At 35.8% G+C, this 20,031-nt stretch overlaps 1 protein-coding gene across 2 annotated transcripts in view; it reads right to left on the bottom strand.

Moving 5' to 3' along the window:
• LOC123560752 (acyl-CoA-binding domain-containing protein 5-like) overlaps positions 1-17,843 on the bottom strand; it is a 31,057-nt gene extending 13,214 nt beyond the window's left edge. The window contains exons 1-6 of one of the 2 annotated variants that reach the window (XM_053552988.1): positions 17,750-17,843; positions 12,280-12,400; positions 8,925-8,997; positions 5,374-5,430; positions 3,434-3,608; positions 1,961-2,091 (exon numbers count right to left, since the gene is read on the bottom strand). In XM_053552988.1, coding sequence (XP_053408963.1) covers positions 1,961-2,091; positions 3,434-3,608; positions 5,374-5,430; positions 8,925-8,997; positions 12,280-12,400; positions 17,750-17,819 — 627 coding nt within the window. In that variant the 5' untranslated portion in view covers positions 17,820-17,843. The remainder of the gene's footprint in view (positions 1-1,960; positions 2,092-3,433; positions 3,609-5,373; positions 5,431-8,924; positions 8,998-12,279; positions 12,401-17,749) is intronic. The other variant, XM_053552989.1, reaches the window with a different exon arrangement.
• Between the last annotated feature and the right edge of the window lie 2,188 nt (positions 17,844-20,031).

Here is a 20,031-nt window from a genome sequence, read left to right as displayed (position 1 = left end):
AAAATAACATATCAGTGTAAAACAATCAGCACAATAAAATTTTTCTCTCTGCTGAAAACTTTTCTAAGGAAATTTGGTCGTAAATAAAAAAAAATTCCAGCTGATGTTAAAACACAGGCAGTTCCTACCACTTCTCCTGAATCCCTTTAAAACTAGAAAATGCTTTTGTAAAAAAGCGCATGTCTCTCCCAATGCAAAGTCCTATAGGCAAGAAGTCAATAGGTGTCAGGAGCGAAAGTCAAAGAGACACTGATGGTTGGCTGCAATAGGGATCATCTACTTGGCATGTCCAGTCATCCTGCTAAATTTCAACACTCTTGGCCTAGTGGTTCTCAAGTCACTGTTCAGGCTCCTGTGACCTTGACCTTTGATCAAGTGACCTCAAAATAAATAGGGGTCATCTACTCTGCATGTCCAATCATCCTATTAAGTTTCAACATTGTAGGTCAAGTGGCTCTCAAGTTATTTCCAAAAAATGATTTTACATGAACAGGCCACTGTGACCTTGACCTTTAATAGACTGACCCCAAAATCAATAGGGGTCATCTACTCTGCATGTTCAATCATCCTATGAAGTTTCAACATTCTGTGTCGAGAGGTTCTCAAGTTATTGATTGGAAATGGTTTTCCATGTTCAGGCCCCTGTGGCCTTGACCTTTAACAGAGTGACCCTAAAATCGTTAAGGGTCATCTACTCTGCATGACCAATCATCCTATGAAGTTTCATCATTCTGGGTCAAGTGGTTTTCAAGTTATTGATCGGAACTGGTTATTAATGTTCAGGCCCGTGACCTTGACCTTTAACGGAGTGACCCCAAAAACAATAAGGGTCATTTACTCTGCATGAACAATCATCCTATGAAGTTTCAACATTCTGTGTCGAGAGGTTCTCAAGTTATTGATTGGAAATGGTTTTCCATGTTCAGGCCCCTGTGGCCTTGACCTTTAACAGAGTGACCCTAAAATCGTTAAGGGTCATCTACTCTGCATGACCAATCATCCTATGAAGTTTCATCATTCTGGGTCAAGTGGTTCTCAAGTTACTGACCGGAAATGGATTTCAATTTTCAGGCCCCTGTGACCTTGACCTATCACAGAGTGACCCCAAAATAGTTAGAGGTCATCTACTCTGCATGACCAATCATCCTATTAAGTTTCAACATTCTGGGTCAAGTGGTTCTCAAGTCACTGACCGGAAATGGTTTTCAATGTTCAGGCCCGTGACCTTGACCTTTAATGGAGTGACCCCAAAATCGATAGGGGTCATCTACTTTGCATGTACAATCATCCTATGAAGTTTCAACATTCTGGGTCAAGTGGTTCTCTAGTTATTGATCGGAAATGGTTTTCAATGTTCAGGTCCCTGTGACCTTGACCTTTGACGGAGTGACTCCAAAATCAATAGGGGTTATCTACTCTTTATGATCAATCATCCTATGAAGTTTCAACATTCTGGGTCAAGTGGTTCTCTAGTTATTGATCGGAAATGGTTTTCAATGTTCAGGCCCCTGTGACCTTGACCTTTGACGGAGTGACCCCAAAAACAATAGGGGTCGTCTACTCCAGCAGCCCTACAATCCTATGAAGTTTGAAGATTCTAGGTCAAATGTTTCTCCAGTTATTGCTCGGAAATGAAGTGTGACGTGTGTTTTGTTTTTGTTGGGTTTTATGTTGCACCGGCACATTTGTAGGTGATATTGCAACTTTCCAGCTTTTGTCGGTAGAGGAAGACCCAACGTGCCCCTCTGTGCACTATTTCATCACATGCAGGCACCTGGGCAGAACCACCAACCTTCCATAAGTCAGCTGGATAACTTTTTCACTAAAAGAATTTAACACCCCAAGTCTCGAACCCTTATCAGTGAGGGGCAAGTGATTTAAAGTACGTGACCATAACCACTCAGCCACAGAGACCTCTTAGAAGAAAACCTGAATCATACATTACTTTAAGTGAACGAACCTCTAGATCAGCAGATGTGTCACAGAATTCCTCTTCACTATCACTGCTCTGTATACTGTTACCATTGGATTGTATAACTTCCTCAGGTTGTACTGGTTCGTCACCTTCTGTATTGTTTTCTGATATATCTCCTGTAAATACATGTATCACATCAACTTGGATTTTGTTGTTATTTCAAAATAATGAATTATAACTCTGCTTAGAGTGTGTATCTTAATAATCAATCACTGTGTGGCAAGCTGTACACAGGAATGAATAATTACTAGCAGCAAATTCCTAAAATGGACTGGTCAATCATTCAATTTGGACAATACCATTAATTATTCGAAGGACTGTTCACTGAAAGTTTACTGACTGAATAGCGAACAGTGCAGACCATGATCAGACTGCACAGATGTGCAGGCTGATCATGGTCTGCACTGGTTGCAAAGGCAGAATATCTTGCCTCCAGCAGGCTAAAGGTTAAGAACAAAACAAGACTACTCTAAATGGGCATGGGATACCATCTGGCAGGTGCACTTTCATAACAATGCCATACATTCAAGGTGTAGTGCAGTCAATAGGACACATGACAGCCACACTCCATATTCATGCATTCACATTATGATTTAAGGAATCACCTTATTTAACTGTTACAGCTCAATGAATTAAATCCAAATGCTATCTTTGTTATGTTTTATATAAATAAAATAAATTAGGTATAATATGCCAATATTTGGCACACTGTCAGTCAAAGTGAAGCATTGTTAAATATATTTCAAGCGAAAAAGACCTAAATACCCTTTAATGTATATTCAAAAGATAATCAGTGTGTGTATAGGTGCAGTGTCTTTTCAACAATTTTCAGTCATATAAATGATGGTGTCAATTTGTAGCAGCAAACACTATGCCCAACATTATAGTAGTTCTGCCTCACAGGAACAAGATACCCCTTTCAGTCACATTATACTAACATGGAACCGACCAGTCCTACAGCTATCCTCTTAAAGCTAAGCGAGGAAGCTAAAAGTACCAATTTTCGTGTCTTTTGTATAACTTTGCAAGGGAGCGAACCCATTGACCTCCCGCATTTGAAGTCAGCACTCTCCCACAAGGCTACCAAGGTGGTTAAAGAGTATCAGAAAAAGCAGAAGCTGCTGATGTTCTTCAAAAGAAATGTACACAATAAACATAATGGCTGTTCATGTAGTCCAAAGTACATCAAGAAATGAGCTAGAGAAATGAGCCACGCCATCAGAAATTTAACATAGTGCATTTGCGACCAACATGGATCCAGACCAGCTTGCGCATCCACGCAGTCTGGACAGGATCCATGCTGTTCGCTTTCAAACTCTATTGCAATTAGAGAAACTGGCGTTAGCGAACAGCATGAATCCTGACCAGACTGCGCAAATGTGCAGGCTGGTCTGGATCTATGCTGGTCGCAAAGCCACTATGTTGGTTTTCTCATGGCACGGCTCAAATGACAAATACCATGTTCTGTAGAAGTATCGGTAGAAGGTTCAGTATTATATCCGTCATCTAGTGCAACACCATTTAGTACTGATCTTGTTTTCATGGGGGAGTCTTCATCAACTATCTCATAGAAACTACCCAGCACTTCCATAAAGTCACCAACAACTTGTGTCTGTGGCATGGCTTCAACAATCTGAAGTATAAGCATGACAGTATCCTTAATCCAATACTGTGTCACAGACCCAGGCTAATATGTTATTTCATATGTGTTAACTGCAAATAAATTGAAATCTAAAGCAGGTAACTTATTATATATATACTGTAAATTTCTTGGTTTTGGTCAAAACGGCAATTTCGTGGGGATATTAATTCATGGATTTTAACTTTTGAACATAAAATAAATGGGAATTTTACTTGTTCACTGGAACTAAATTTCATGGATTGGCTCAACCATGAAAATTAGTCCACCACGAATATTAATGATTTCACTGTAATCATAAACTTTAAACTACTTTATATAATATTAATTGAACTATTTCAATTCTTTTGACCAAAAGCAAATATGATTTTTCTTATCATTTCATTCAAACAAAAACACAAGTTAACCTCTCTTCATTACAATTTTTTTGAAACTTTAAATAGGTCATTATTCATGAATGGCAGATAAAGAAAGTGGACCTTAGGACATCATCAATCATCCCTAAATGGTTTTAAAATGTGCATCAAATAACAGGTAAACAAGTTAGTGCTGCAGTAAAAAACTATCTCCATACAATCTCATTCACCATAGGCACACAAACCATTTGTCAGCTGTTTCTATAATAAGTGTTTAAGATCCAGATTTTCAATTCAGCTTTATATATTACAACATTTGTAGTCCGTAAGTGAACTATATCTACCAAAATAAAGGAAAATGTGTAAAACAGCGCGGGAGAAATTGCTTGCCTACGTAAAAGTAAATACACTAAAACAAAACTTCTAACAGCCCCTTAAAATTTTTAAAATATTTTTCATATTTATTTACTACTTATGATATATTTATGATATTTCTTACACATTTAGAAAAATAATTTGTTAATTACATATTAAGATTTTATCAAAATAGAGAAATGAATTCATTTTAGGGCCACTACCAATTTTTAAAATGTCACAAAAATTAATATGTTATTATTTTTATTAACCTTTAGCCTGCTAAGTTTCTATAATGGACTGCTCCAGCATTCAATTTGGGCAAAACCATTTATCATTTGAAGGGGTGTTTACTGAAAATTTACTGATTGAATAGTGAACAGTGCAGACCATGATCAGACTGCACGGATGTGCAGGCTGATCTTGGTCTGCACTGGTCGCAAAGGCAGAATCACTTGCCGCCAGCAGGCTAAAGGTTAACACTGCAAAACATTGAGCACTGATGGCTCAAACACCAGAGCTGCCTAAACCATTACCTTAGATAACCCAAACATTTTGCCTAAACCCCTTGTGCGGGAAATTCATATACGCATGCAAACAGGTATTGGCAGGACCTAAAAATGGCATATACTATCATCTACAAACACAGGTTGATAGGATCAGGTGACTTTAAACAAAGTATTCTACAACAACAAGGTATATTGGAATATAAAATTTTACAAAAATTTACTTTTTAAAAAAAAACAAAGAGGGCACTTTGCAGATTATATTATGTGAAAAATAGCTAACTTGACTATTATATGGAAATGGTATCACAAAATTAAAGTGAATAGAACTGATGGATCCAAGAGATGATTTCTTACATAACGTGCAACATGCTAATATGTTTGTATAATCAAACTCATACAGTGTGTATAAAATTATGTGAGATCTGAAATGAGTTTTCTATGCATGCACTGCCATAAAACTAAATATGAGTTTATACAATATTCTGTAAGTGATAATATTGTCTAAAGGAGAAGATGCATAAAAATGTAAAGAGATCATACCCTTGGATCACCATTTTTGGACATTTCGTCCCATTGTTTGGTACCATCTTTTAATGTCTGAAAAACATTAGCAAAAAAATTTAATGAGTTCAGTAAAAGCCCCATTTTCAGTTAGATAACATCCAATTCACAAAGAGCAGGGTGAGCTTCAAAACAAACAGTATTTCTTTATTGTTTTGTTATGTTATGTTACAATGACACAATGCATGCCTGTCGTGGGGCGACTTTTCAAGCTTTAAGTGAAGGAAATGGGAAATGCCCCTCAAGACATAATTTTAGGCATAGGCAGACACCTGGATAGAAATGCAGACCTTCCAAAAGCCAGCTGGAAGGCTTCTTAAATGGCGATAGGAGCTGGGCTTGAACCTACACAGCCCTTGAGGTATGGGGCAATAGTATTATTTCTTTAGTAATGCAGCGGGGCACCCAAGCAAACCCTTTTTAACGGCCGCCATTGTGCTCTTAAAATGTGCCCTTTTGCTTTTGATCTTCTGCTAAATTCCGCACTTTCCTGTAGCATCCTGTAGACATTCCTTGCTTATTTTCAGATCAACAGAGTACGTCATGGTACATGCGTACATGTCCAGGGATCAGCCTACAAGGCGATTTGAGCGATATCGTCGCTTTAAAGTCGGCCACTTCGCCTAATTATCGCCTCCGGGCGAAATCCAAATCGCCGAGTTTTTCAGCGAGTTATTATCTGTTTACTTAAAGTTGCAAAACTTGATGCATATTCTAGATTAAATTATCGATAAATCCATAGTCAACCCCGCCTACTCGCCTGTCAAACTTCAGCCAATCGTAGCGTTAATATCTAACAGTGTCAATCAATAATATTATAAGCCGCCGCCATTTTGAAAATTTTCAATCGGCGTGTAAAAAGCCGATAAACTTAAGGAGAGCATGATTTTATGCAACAATTGTATATTATTCTTTCATTTTATTAAAGATTACTTCAAAAATTATTTCAGTTACCATAATTACGGTCAATTTCTGTAAATGAACGGCTCGGGTACTGTGGATAAAAAATGATTTCGCGGACGTCAGAACTGCCGTACAAAATATTGTAAAAAGATCGCCATTAACTACGAGTTTGGTATTATTTTCGAAAAAATAAATAAATTAATTAAATGTATAAATCTGAACAAGTTGGTGCAAAAATCGGGCATTATTAAAGTACGAGAATCGAAACATTAAAGAAAATTTTCACGCCGTTTTGATCGTGCACCTGTTAAATTTACGAATTTCGGACATGTAAATTTCGGATAAAAATTTAAAGGCGACTTTTTCATAGCTAAGTTTATACTTTATTTAGAAATTCATGAAAATGATAATGCAAGACCAATTTCCTTAAATAATTACTGTTTATAAGTTACAGCTAGACCCACAGAAAGTGGATATATATAGGCAAGAAACTGAATGCTATGCCGATTCTTCTCCTTAAATTTCTCAACTTCTCCCTAAGTTCTGTGGAGGGAGAAGTCACTTCTCCCTAAAATTTTGACCTAGGCTGATCCCTGCATGTATAAGGTATTGATGAAGTATTAGAAATAACTGGTAACAGTACTGATCCTGTGTAATGTCAAAAATTGAATAAATCTTGAAAATTTGCTTACATGCAAAACTTGCATCAAAATTTCTAAGTTTGAAAGGGGCTGGACAAAATGTACATTAATTTTGTTTGTTTGTTTGTTTAACGCCATTTTTCAACTGTATTTCAGTTATGCTAAAGGTAAAGGTCTTGTTTATTATAGTGTCACCCCTATTGAAAGGGCCAGCTAATTTGGCTTATGAGACACCTTTATTGTGTGTACCAATTACCTCCCAACTCATACCACTATGCCAGGTGCCAGGCGGATAAAAGTCGGTAACCACTCATTTAACTAGCTCGTGGCTCACGAACCGTCCTTTTCGGAAAGAGTCCCATGACAAACATTTCCTGGACGAGGCTCCCCATGGGGCTCGAACCTTCGACCTCCCAATCCTGAGGCGGACGCCTTAACCACTGGGCCACGGTGGGCAGTTAACCTAACCAGTGTTCCTGGATTCTGTACCAGTAAAAACCTGTTTACCGCAAGTAACTGCCAACTTTCTCACATGAAACAGAGGCGGAGGACAACTGTTGTCAGATAAAATGTCTTTTAACAAACTGTCACAGAGAACATACACCCCACGCAGGGATCAAACTCATGATCCCAAGGTCCACAGATCTGTGCTTATCCTATTGAGCTAAGCAGGCGGGCTTATAAAATATACATATATATCAAAGTTATGTTATTTGTCCTGTGGGGTCATCTCATGATGCTGAAGAGGTGTGCAGTCTGAAAGCAGTACTTTTTGAGAAACCTGCTTACATGCGCAACTACTGTAATACAGGCACCAATGTCAATGGGGAAGTGACAACAATAAACTCTACTAATTGAAAAATTTCAAAAAGTCAATACTATAGTATTATCTTTAACTAGTGAATGATAACCTGCCACCTTAAATATAAAACCAACATTAGGAAAATTGATTATGGTTTTCTGGCTAAAAGCAGTTATGATGTCAAATTGTATTTTGAGTTAACAATGCAAAAAATAACAAGAGCTGTCATAGAAAACAGCGCGCCCGACTTTTTCGATGCTGGATAGTGAAACTGGGCACTTCTGAGGAAACTGACGCTGTCACTGGAGTGTTTAATGACTCCAATGGTGGATGAAGATACTGCACAATAGTTTGAGTCTGTGTTAAAAATATCAAGTAATAAGAGAGGTAAAGATAAAGTGTATCAAAACACTATATAAAGTATAATTCTAAGCAAAAAGGGGGCATAATTCATAAAATATTGGTGCAGGAATTATGCACCTTGTGTCATAATGACGTGGGTGATGATGTGGAACAACTACTTGCAGTTTGAATCAAATACATTTCGTAATAACTGAAATATAGTGAAAATGCATCAAAATTAACAATAAATCCTAAGTAAAACGGGGCATAATTCATGAAAAACTGGTGCCAGAGATATGCATTTTGTGGCACATGATGTGGGTGATAAGGTGGAACAACTATTTTAAGTTTGAATCAAGTCCATTTAGTAATAACTGAGATAGAGTGAAAGTGTATCAAAACTTTAACCTGAAATTCTAAGTAAAAAAAGGGAAATAATTCGTGAAATATTGGTACCAAAGTTATGGGCCTTGTGTCATATGATGTCGGAGACGATGTGGAACAACTAAATTCAGTTTGAATCAAATCCAGACACCGACGCTGGGTCGAGTAGGATAGCTCTCCATACTTTGTATAGTCGAGCTAAAAACAAATCAAAAGAACAAAAAAAAAAAGAAGCACAAGATCTGTAATTAATATACAACATTACATAAAATTTATGTTTAATAAACAGCTTTTTTCCGGGATTTTACCTGTTCTTCACCGCTCACACTAAAATTAACTTAAAATTTTATGCACTTAAGTGATACATTATATAATTGACAATTTTGATATTTACAATTAACCTGGATGCAAGCTGTTTCAATATTTAAATAAAAGTTTAACAAATAACTCTGAAATACCTTTTTCAGTTCATCAACATAGTTAATCATGGCAGTTTCCCGATCCATATCACCCAGCTTATTCCATGCTTCCCTGTGTAATAACAATAATTTGCTCACATATATACAGAAATTCAAACAAGGTAGGATATTTTCTAGGATCTGTCTTGTTTTATTAGAAAATGTCATCTAAGGTTTTGTATATTAATGTGTTTAATATTATTGAAAATTTACGTTTAATGGAATTCTATGTCATAAAATTTCATACAGATTTAAGACAGTTGGTTCATCTTTATCTCCAAGTCACATCAAAAACACACTGGATATAATTTACATTTATTTTACATTTAGATCTATAAAAGGATCATAATGATATGACTCTTTCAAAATCAAAATTTGGTAAAATAAACAAGAGATCACAGAGTGATCTTGGCGCCCACCAATGTGCCATTTTTGAGTGTTCCAAATTTCAAGACTTATTGACTAGCTCAAGGTCAAATTTCATTTCCGTACACAACACAAATCTATGCATGTGGTCCAAATTTGAAGCCTGTACCTTCAAAAATGTGAAAGTAGGTAACTAGGTCAATGTCAAAGTCAAAGTTTGTTTCGGTATACAAAACTATGCATGTGGTCCTAAATTTGAAGCCTGTAGCTACAGAAATGTGAAAGTAGGTCACTAGGTCAATCTTAAGGTCAAAGTTCATTTCGGTACATAAAACTATGCAAGTGGTCCAAATTTGAAGGCTGTAGTTTGAGAAATGTAAAAGTAGGTCACTAGGTCAAAATCCAGGTCAAAATTTTACTTCGGAATACAAAACTATGCATGTGGGTTTAAAATTTGAAGCCTGTACCTTCAAAAATGTGAAAGTAGGTCACTAGGCCAATGTAAAGGTCAAAGTTTGTTTCAGTACACAAAACTATGCATGTGGTCCAAATTTGAAGGCTGTAGCTTGAGAAATGTAAAAGTAGGTCACTAGGTCAAAATCAAGGTCAAATTTTATTTCGGAATACAAAACTATGCATGTGGTCCAAATTTGAAGCCTGTACCTTAAAAATTGTGAAAGTAGGTCACTAGGTCAATGTAAAGGTCAAAGGTCATTTCAGTACACAAAACTATGCAAGTGGTCCAAATTTGAAGGCTGTAGCTTGAGAAATGTAAAAGTAGGTCACTAGGTCAAAATCAAGGTCAAATTTTATTTCAGAATACAAAACTATGCAAGTGGTCCAAATTTGAAGCCTGTACCTTCAAAAATGTGAAAGTAGGTCACTAGGTCAATGTCAAGGTCAAAGTTTTTTTCGGTACACAAAACTATGCATGTAGTCAAAAATTTTAAGCCTGTAGCTACAGAAATGTGAAAGTAGGTCACTAGGTCAAAATCAATGTCAAATTTCATTTTGAAACACGAAACTATGCATATGGTCCAAATTTGATGCCTGTACCTTCAAAAATGTGAAAGTAGGTCACTAGGTCAAAATAAAGGTCAAAGTTTTTTCCAGTGCACAAAATTATGCATGTGGTCCAAATTTGAAGGCTGTAGCTACAGAAATGTGAAAGTAGGTCACTAGGTCAAAATCAAGGTCAACTCATGTCAAGGTTCATCTTGCCACTCAAAAATATTATGTGGTCCAAGTTTGAATGTTGTAGTTACTGACAAGAACATTTTAAAAGCTTTTCCCTATATAAGTCTATATGAACCATGTGACCCCCGGGGCGGGGCCATATTTAACCCTAGGAGGATAATTTGAACAAAACTTGGTAGAGAACCACTAGATGATGCTACATTACAAGTATCAAAGCCCTAGGCTTTGTGGTTTAGACAAGAAGATTTTCAAAGTTTTTCCCTATACAAGTCTATGTAAACCATATGACCCCCAGGGCGGGGCCATATTTGACCTAGGGGTATAATTTGAACAATCTTAGTTGAAGACCACTAGATGATGTCACATACAAAATATCAAAGCCCTAGGCCCTGTGGTTTTGGACAAGAGGTTATTCAAAGTTTTTCCCTCTATATAAACCATGTGACCCCCAGGGCGGGGCCATATTTGACCCCAGAGAAATAATTTGAATCATCTTGGTAGAGGACCACTAGATGATGCTTCATACCAAATATCAAAGCCCTAGGCTCTGTGGTTTTGGACAAGAAGGTTTTCAAAGTTTTTCCCTATATAAATCTATATAAATTATAAAAATAAACAAAGGGCCATAACTCACTCATAAATTGTTGAACCAGTCTGATTTTCAGGGGGACACAACTAGGGTACCAATACATCACTCTGACAAAGTTTGGTCAAAATCCCCCCAGTAGTTTCTGAGGAGATGCGATAACGAGAAATTGTTAACGGACGGACGGAACGACGGACGGACGGACCACGGACGCAGAGTGATTTTAATAGCCCACCATCTGATGATGGTGGGCTAAAAAGTGGTCATTTTTCAGAGTGGTAACATCCAGATACACCACAATGTCATATCGTACTTATTCAGTCATTTAAATTAAACATCGTAATCAGTCTATTCCATAAGGAATGGATGGCAATGTGTCTAACATATGCATATTACATGTCCAGACACATTACATGCATACTAAGCACACAATATATCTAGCAGTATAATCAACAAAAAAATTAATTAATAAATTCTGTCAATACAGAAGAAAGATCATCTTGCAGAACCACTGAATGATCCTGTGCTTAACCTTTAGCCTGCTGGCTAGTGATCATGCCTTTGCGACCAGTGCAGACAAAGATCAGCCTGCACATCTGTGAATAATAAATGGTACTGCCCAAACTGAAAGATGGACCAGTCCATTTTAGAAATTTAGCGTGGTAAAGGTTAAGCATACTGGTAAATAATGTTCAAAGTCAATTAACAAACTTGGTTATTTTTCAATTTCATAATTTTATTTTGTATTCAAAATAATTTAAACATACAAATTGAAATACATCTTTCTAATTTTTTAAGGTAGTGAACCCTTTAGGACAATCGATAAATTACATAATTATACTCCATAATTTTTATGTAATTTCAGCATTCTCTGGATATGTAGAAAGACATGTGCGCGTTGAGCTACTTAATGCCCAAAGAATGCTGAATTGCCTAACAAGAATATTCAATTCCAAAAAAAATACCAGTTATGGGTCCCCTACCGTGAATGACTAACTTTAAAGCTACGTTTGTAAAAAAATTCAATTTATGTAAATGTACAAGTCTTCTGCACTGTGTTATGAAATGGGATACACTGCATTTTCAAAATTACAGTTTGTAAGTCATAGATCTACATGAAACAATCAACATGTTAATGATTTTATTAACAGAATTATTCGTACAAGGAAGGAAGTACATTGTATACAAAGGAAAGAAATCAGTTACCATTTAGCCTTCTTGACAATATCCCAGAACCCTGGTTTAGGGGATGTACATGGTCCCTCTGTTGCCTGCTTGTAGTAACCATAAAATAACAACATCATCTCCCTCGATGGCTGAAATGGTCCTGAAAATTTAATAAAATACATTCTTGTTACCCTGTACTTACTTATGACACAACTTTATCACAGCCGAGCTAATCAACCACTCTTCCATAAGAGCAAGGAGACAGAACTTTCAGTGATAAGAACTGCAATGCAGTTGTCATCAATTTAGAGTTAGTGGTAACATGTTGTTATTTCTTTGTTTTCTACAGTAACAGTAATTATATAAAAAAAAACTTTGTTTGTTCTGGGTTTACTGCCGACTTCTCTGCATAAATCAGAGGCAGAGGACGAACAATTTCAGACACAATGAATTCATTCAAACCAGCATCAAGAGCATAGGCCACACCCATGCATCAAACTCACAACAGTATGATGCATACATCTGCAGTCTCCCTAATGAGCTATGCTGGTCACAGGTGGTCTAGTAAAAAATCTGTGATTGTTGTTCCATGCAGGAACAGAAGTACTTGGCTTGTAGCATGCGCATGAACTTGGTTTGTTATTAAACTAAGATTTTTTTACACCTGAAATGAGCATATTAAACAATAGATAGAATATGTCTGTGCAACTTTTATTGTGCTAGTAATGTGTTCTGTTTGCTACAGCTGCTTCATTTCCAATCTATCCAGAATTGTTTTGGGGTAAAAATGGTCTTTCAAAGAGTATCAGAGAGGTTGAGGAAAAACAAAATGCAAAGACACTTGTTCAAGGTAAAAATCTGACATGCCATGCTAAAGTTCTTTAATTTCATATTGCATATTTGGTTTAAACAATATTTTATTAATCACAATTCATTTACAACATGTACATATATCAAAAAGGCATACAGGATTGAGTAGGAAGCTGAAAGCTTATTTGAAACCCTCTCCTTAAATTGCATATTTACATATCTCTGACTTTTTTTGACACAGCAATTTTGAATTGATTCTTTTTTTATATACACAGTGTTCACTTAAGTACCCACTGGAGGAAATAAACTGAAACTTCACACACTGAAATGTCTTTTAACTATGATGATCTGACATTTTTGGTAACTTCCGTAAGTCTATATAAATTTCTCTTTTCCTTAAGTTATGCTTCTTCTAATTTAACTCAAAAACTGTTGGTTAGGCTTTTGCATGCAATGTAAGCTGATATCCATGTATCTCAGTTTGGAACTTTGCACACTTATTTACACCCACTGTACAGGATTCATAACTCTTTTTTAAATTATAAGCTTCTCAAAAAGTTGCACTCCTTTTTTGACTTTGACAATCATGCATTTTTTTTTTTAAAGACAATATTTTTTAATATTCAAGCACAGGTTTTCCTCCAACAGCTCTTGTGTTAATTGTAATGTTTGCATTGGCAGATGGTGTAACATTACACAATCGTGTTTGCCAGTTTTCTGTCTAGAATCATCAATGTTTGATCAGCAAAATGCCTTATAACATGTTTTTTGTAGCAACTTCATTTGTTTTGGAAGAACAGGAAATACACAGCCAAATCGTCTGTTTTTACACTTTTACTCAGGCCTATTCTATATGGACTACAGAACTGACATAAAATCATCTTTGAAAACTGGTATATGCAGAGAGCATTCTACAAACAAGAGATGATTTCAAAGATAATGCACTTGCATGTATATTTACAATTTTTTTAGTAAATTAGCTCTTGTTTGTTCCATTGATTCAAGTATTATTGTAAGTGATAGGGAACAGAAGTATGTATAATCTTTTAGTCTTGAGGAAAGCATGATTCCAAATTTGAAAAAGTCTGTCCCACCAATCTGGTTAACATAATTCTTGGTGTTGAATATGTCCATTTTTGTATTTTGCATAGACCAGAAAGCTACATGTTTGTAAATCATAGTAAATGATGTCAACAACAGTAGGTTACCTGGTTGTCAGGGACACAATTTACTGACCTGCATGTTTGTTGACACCTTACAAGTGTATTGAATTTTATATTGACTAAACCTTGAGACATGGCTAATAATGTTCAACAGGTTGGGAGAATTAATATCTGGCAGGGAGATTGGAGGGACCAGTGAAATATTGGAATACTGACTCTCCCGTTGTGGAGATTATGTGTTAAGTGCTACCGTAGATACTAGTGTATAATGCACAGTTTTTTTACCCCAGGGACCACCCCCAAATCCTGGGTGCATATTATACACGGGTAAAGACAATTTCACAACTTCAAAACAAGTTTTTTACGATTTTTGCCCTTCAGGTATAGGAAAACTACACTCCTCGCTAATTGTCTAGGCTAAAAATGTTCCGCTATGTTCCGTAATAGACAGAGCAGTTTATTTTACTTAAAACAATATTGCTTTATGTTTATTCATAAAAATATTTAAATTGAAAACAGAAACAAAAATACAACAATATTTTATTGGTTTTATTTTCAAGAAAACAAGAATGGATAGTACCGCGAGACCAATTCCGCTCTCCTTCACCAAGGTAATCTATCAGCGGTTCTATGTAAACTCTACTTTTGTTTTCAAACTGCCTCAAAATTGACCAAAAATGTTTTTTTCCCCAAGGATTTTGGGCACAAGGTGGGGGGTGAGTATTATACAGAGTTTGCATTATACACAGGTATCTACAGTATTTGCAGGAGATATACTTCGTTGAAAGCTTAAGCAGAACAGCTGATACCTTTCTACGAATCCTGTTGTAAGTTTAAGCCTTAAAATATGTTAAGTGATCTGAGGCTTGTGCGTAATAAGTACCCTGGTTAGCTCAGTGTTGGTAGAGCTGCAGACATTAATTTGCAACTGATGGATGTATGTACTCACCGAGTTGATAATATAGTGACTAACAGTTACGGTTATTTTTAACTGAGGTTTAAAGTGTACATTAATTACATGTAACAGTGTGTTTATGTTAAATGTTGAAGAATTAATGTCTTAATTCTTCAGTAGAGCACCAGACTTGATAGTCCAAATAATTGTAAGCGAGTCATGATATTGTGATAATTATAGCACAGGTCAATATCTCTCCTCCATGTACAACATAGGAAGGACCTTTTCTGTGGTGAACTTCGCGATGATTCTACGCGGCGATTTTTAAAATGCATTTTAACTATTAAAAAACAAATATATTAGTGAAATTTTTAAGATACCTGGAAATAATATCCGTTTGAATCGCACCATTAGAAACCAACATAGTGCACTTGCAACCAGCATGGATCCAGACCAGCCTGCACATCTGCGCAGTATGGTCAGGATCCATGCTGTTCACTTTCAAAACCTATTGCAATTAGAAAAACCGTTAGCGAACAGCATGGATCCTGACAAGACTGCGTGGATGCGCAGGCTGGTTTGGATCCATGCTGGTCGCAAATGCAATATGCCGGTTTTCTCATGGTGCGGCTCATTTTTTCCTTCCATTCAATTGTTGTTTATGTTTGTCACTGTTTTAAACAACGCACCCTAAAGTTTACATACATTTTACATGGCTCTGCTTCAAGTCACCTTGTCGATAACGACCGACCGCACTCAGCTGTACTGAGTGTAATGGCAGACATGTAAATACAGCAAGATAGCCAAATGAAATATACAGTGCTTACGTTTTATTAACGTGTTTTACTGTTATGTTTAAACCAAATTAAAATGATTCAGTCCATGGAGTCCATTCAACATATGTGTAATACAGTTCCACTTAAGCCAGTGCTAGGGGGCATGAGAGGTGTTGCACATTTCATTTAATTTAATACCTCTCATAAACAGACTCAATGATCAATCAAACAGAGTCTGCTATTATTCTTCTTGGTTGCATTCTTTGCTTCCAAAGGATCTTTTTACAGATTTTATGATCTATTTTGTTTTACGATTTCATTGTTTAAGTATCGTCGCACCACATAATTTTACGCACACCTATTTCGACGCCATTTTTGGTTTGACCTCGTTCTCGATTAACTTGGGGTTTCCGATGACGTAGTAACTCGGTGTAATGACAGAAAACATCATGGTTAATTTTACCGATAAAAAAGTTGGAAAGTTTAGGATATGAAGATATTTATCAACTTACATTCACCCTATACATGATTTTTAATGTTTCTACTAATGTAAATTTTCATCCATTTTAAAAACGTCCCTGTGGAAGCTTAGATTAAAAATGTTACTGGAAATGTTGTTGTACGTCTGCAGCCGACTTTGATGCTATCAAGGTCACATCACTGCCATGTGACATATGTAGTCGCACTATTTTATGCACTGTTTTGGAAGGTGTACGGAATATATATCAATGCGATCATTTCTACACACTTCATTTTTTTTTCTCTTGTCAAGTAGGCTGCGAACACTGGGTTCATCTAAAGTTTTGTATAAAACAAAATGTACCAAATTCCTCTGTAAACACTGCAGTCCAGAAAAATAAAAGAAAAAACAGCAGACAGTGTGTATTAAAAAAAGCAGAGTGATTATTTATGTTCTTAGCCCCTTATGTTCATGAATGTTAAAATGTTTTTCAGATTTATTTATATCATTTGGCCTTAATATTGATGATCTACTTGCATCTGCTTTTGTGTCAAGTTTTATTGCAGTGTCCATGACAGTTATAGTGTAGCACATTACTTACAGTGATTGCACAAATATTTAAGCCAATCAAAAGCTTCGTAACAAGTATCATGTAAGATGCGTCGAAATACGTGTGTTAGAAAAAAGTATGGCCGACCACACTAGTTGTTGTTTACCTTTTGATTTCTGGCAGTCAGCTGTTTAGAATAAGATGTTATTGGTATGATTCAATGCATAAAAGGTTTGTGCACATGCAACATCTAATAGAGTCACGTATGTTACTGAATGAAAAAGCGCGACCATGTTGCTTGTTATGTGCGTCGAAACTGGTGAGTCTGGGATATATTGCCCGATTGTGTTTTAACCTAAATGTATGGTCACCACAGAAAAGGTCTTTACTGGTTTTGACGTAAAGAGACGGATTCTCAATCTCATTCTGCCCTATCACGAAACGATCTCAGAATCAGTTCTGATGTCAAATAATTTGTAGCAACATTTACCGCCACTTTTTGTTAGTTTTGAATGTGAGCATTTCACATTTTTTGGAAATTTACAGGAGTTATCTTTCCTGTGGTTAATGCAAGACTTGAAAGCAACAGATCTTTGCTTGGACTCTTATAATTTATAAATACAATGTGTCATTTAAAGGATTCCAAAACATTGTTATTTTGTATTTTGTTATCTACATTGTCCAAAAAACACTTTTATATAAAGCACTATTTTTTGACCTTTTTTCTTCTTTTTTGGTTGCTAGAAACGACACATTTCCGTAAATAACGTTGTTTGCTTCATTTGAAGAATTTTAGAGCTGTAAATAAATGAAAAGAAAAAAAAATATACTGAACATAATGTCAAAATAACTAACCATCTTTAGGCAAACTATGTATAACTTTAACTGCTGCATCAAATTTAGATTTTGGCGACGCGGAAGCCATTTTGTATTATCATGTGATAATTTAGGTTATTAATAAAACCCGGCCCAGCCCGGCCCAAACCTCGGAAATAGCCGATTCCGATTGTACGGAAACCACCGGAAACTTACGGACGGAAGGCCAATACAATTACGAATGATATCGTGTCGATATCAACTTACATATTTAGAATTTAGTAAAAAACACTGAACTTTATGATGCCCGCGAGGAACTTCTTTGATGAATGGGTCAAGACTGCGTGTTCTTTCTGGTTGCAAAAACGTCTTAATATAATTTGTAAACTTGTGCACAGGAAGTCGTTATACATTATATATATGCGTTGTTTTGACGAGCCTTCTAATTATTTCCCGAAATTTTGTATCGTTTTTCATTATATACTATTTTATAATCACGATTGTCCAAAAAGTTGTTATATTCCGAAGAAAGGAATTCCTCTCGGGCCTCAAAGAGTTTTTGTTTCACCTGTGCATTCCCAAAGCCTAAATCTTTGTGTCAGGTAACATGCCTAAAAATAGGTAGTAAATAGGCAGGGTTTTTTTTATACTTTTTTGTTCAATGAGACTTTACGGAAATTATTTTTATGTAAAAAAAAATGAATACGAATAATTTCTAATATCACTGACAATTTTTAAAGAATAGAATGAGCAGTTTTTTTAAAACTTTTATTAAAAAGTTTTTAAAAAATCTCAAAGACCATAAAACATTTAGGGTCATGTAAAAAATTTAGGATAGGTCGGGATACCGATTACGCACGAAGAATGCAGCGTTGAATATTGAAAAGTTTTACACACGGTACCCCATATTTTCAAAATATTCCTGTATAAATATATAGAAACAAATACTGAGATAGGGTTGTTCAAGCAATATTCTGAGTATCTCTGGAACTTAGTTGACTGAATTGATGTACGATGAAAGTCACAAATTGAATATATTGTGGTACATTGCAGTTTGTGACATAGTCTTTGCACTTTCGATAATCGATTTCATATTCGGCAGGCTGCTATGATGTTTTAACATTTTTTTAAATTTATTTTTTTTATATTTTTTTCAAGTTTGCAAGTAATCTCTGAATAAACTGACTTACTTAAGTTATATTCAAATTAGTTCAAAACTATATAGAGTAGAATCGAGATACACATTTCACCTTTTTCCATTTTTGTACAGATGTCTCGTAATCCGGAGGTCACGGGGTCGAATCCTGTCAACGGATTTTGACCGTGACTCTAACAGTCCCTTCTTTCGGTGCGAGTACTGGTTAGTTTCCAGGAAGCAGTCATCGAGTGTATTTCACATTAGTTGGTGAACCAAAACTCGACACAAAAAAAGAAATCTTTTAAATGGGAACAAAATTACCATTTAACTGCACACAATATATAGAACGATTCACACTGTTTCGTGAAAAAAGACCAAGTAAAAACTTGTTAAGGTTCGTTTGGATATTTACCAATGCTCTACGCTTTCAGATTATGCATTTAGATACTTCAAGATTAAACTTCAATGGTTAGACATATCTTGCAAAACTTTGCAATTTATTTAGGTTGAATTGATATATTATTGCATACAGAATGCCCTTTCAGTTAGTTTGCTAGTGCTCGGCATTTTTGATACATAACAACAGAAGAATCGTTTGAGCCCGCTAATCATAATTTACAAATAAGTCTGGAAAAAGCAAAATAAAACTTTGAATGGATGTTGTTTCTTCAAATCTCACAAATTTCTTCATTAAGATTTTTTTTCTTTTGGTAAATTTATCAATATCACAGTGTACTGCAGACGATTTACTCTAACATTGCTTACTTTACTATGGTCACGTGACCACACCGGAAGTGAACTGTACTTGGATCTATATTGAGCAGCTTTAATGCTGTCGCATTCTGAGACCCTACGTTTTGTGAGTTTTTCACTGGTAGAACCAAACTTGCTGTAATTATGCAGATTAAACTGTTGCTCTTTTTTAAATGTATATATACAGAGTAATTGCACGATAGTTTGCAGTTTTTACGAAGGATCTGAGTGTAATCTCCAGATAAAATGGTTTGTTAAACTGCCCATGTGTGGCCAAATCCATAAAGCATCTCAGAAAAGTTTTAACCTTGCATATTTTTTTCAACTTTGCGGTAAAGAAGGTGTAATGAGCGGGATTTTCCAAAAACAAGTTGCATCCTTCATAACTTGTTTAAATAATAGTAAAAATTGATCTTCATCCGATATTACA

The sequence above is a fragment of the Mercenaria mercenaria genome, chromosome 10, assembly GCF_021730395.1.
Source record: "Mercenaria mercenaria strain notata chromosome 10, MADL_Memer_1, whole genome shotgun sequence".
NCBI lineage: Eukaryota > Metazoa > Mollusca > Bivalvia > Venerida > Veneridae > Mercenaria > Mercenaria mercenaria.
The sequence above is the reverse complement of the archived record's forward strand: the minus strand, read 5'-3'. Positions and strand labels throughout refer to the sequence as shown.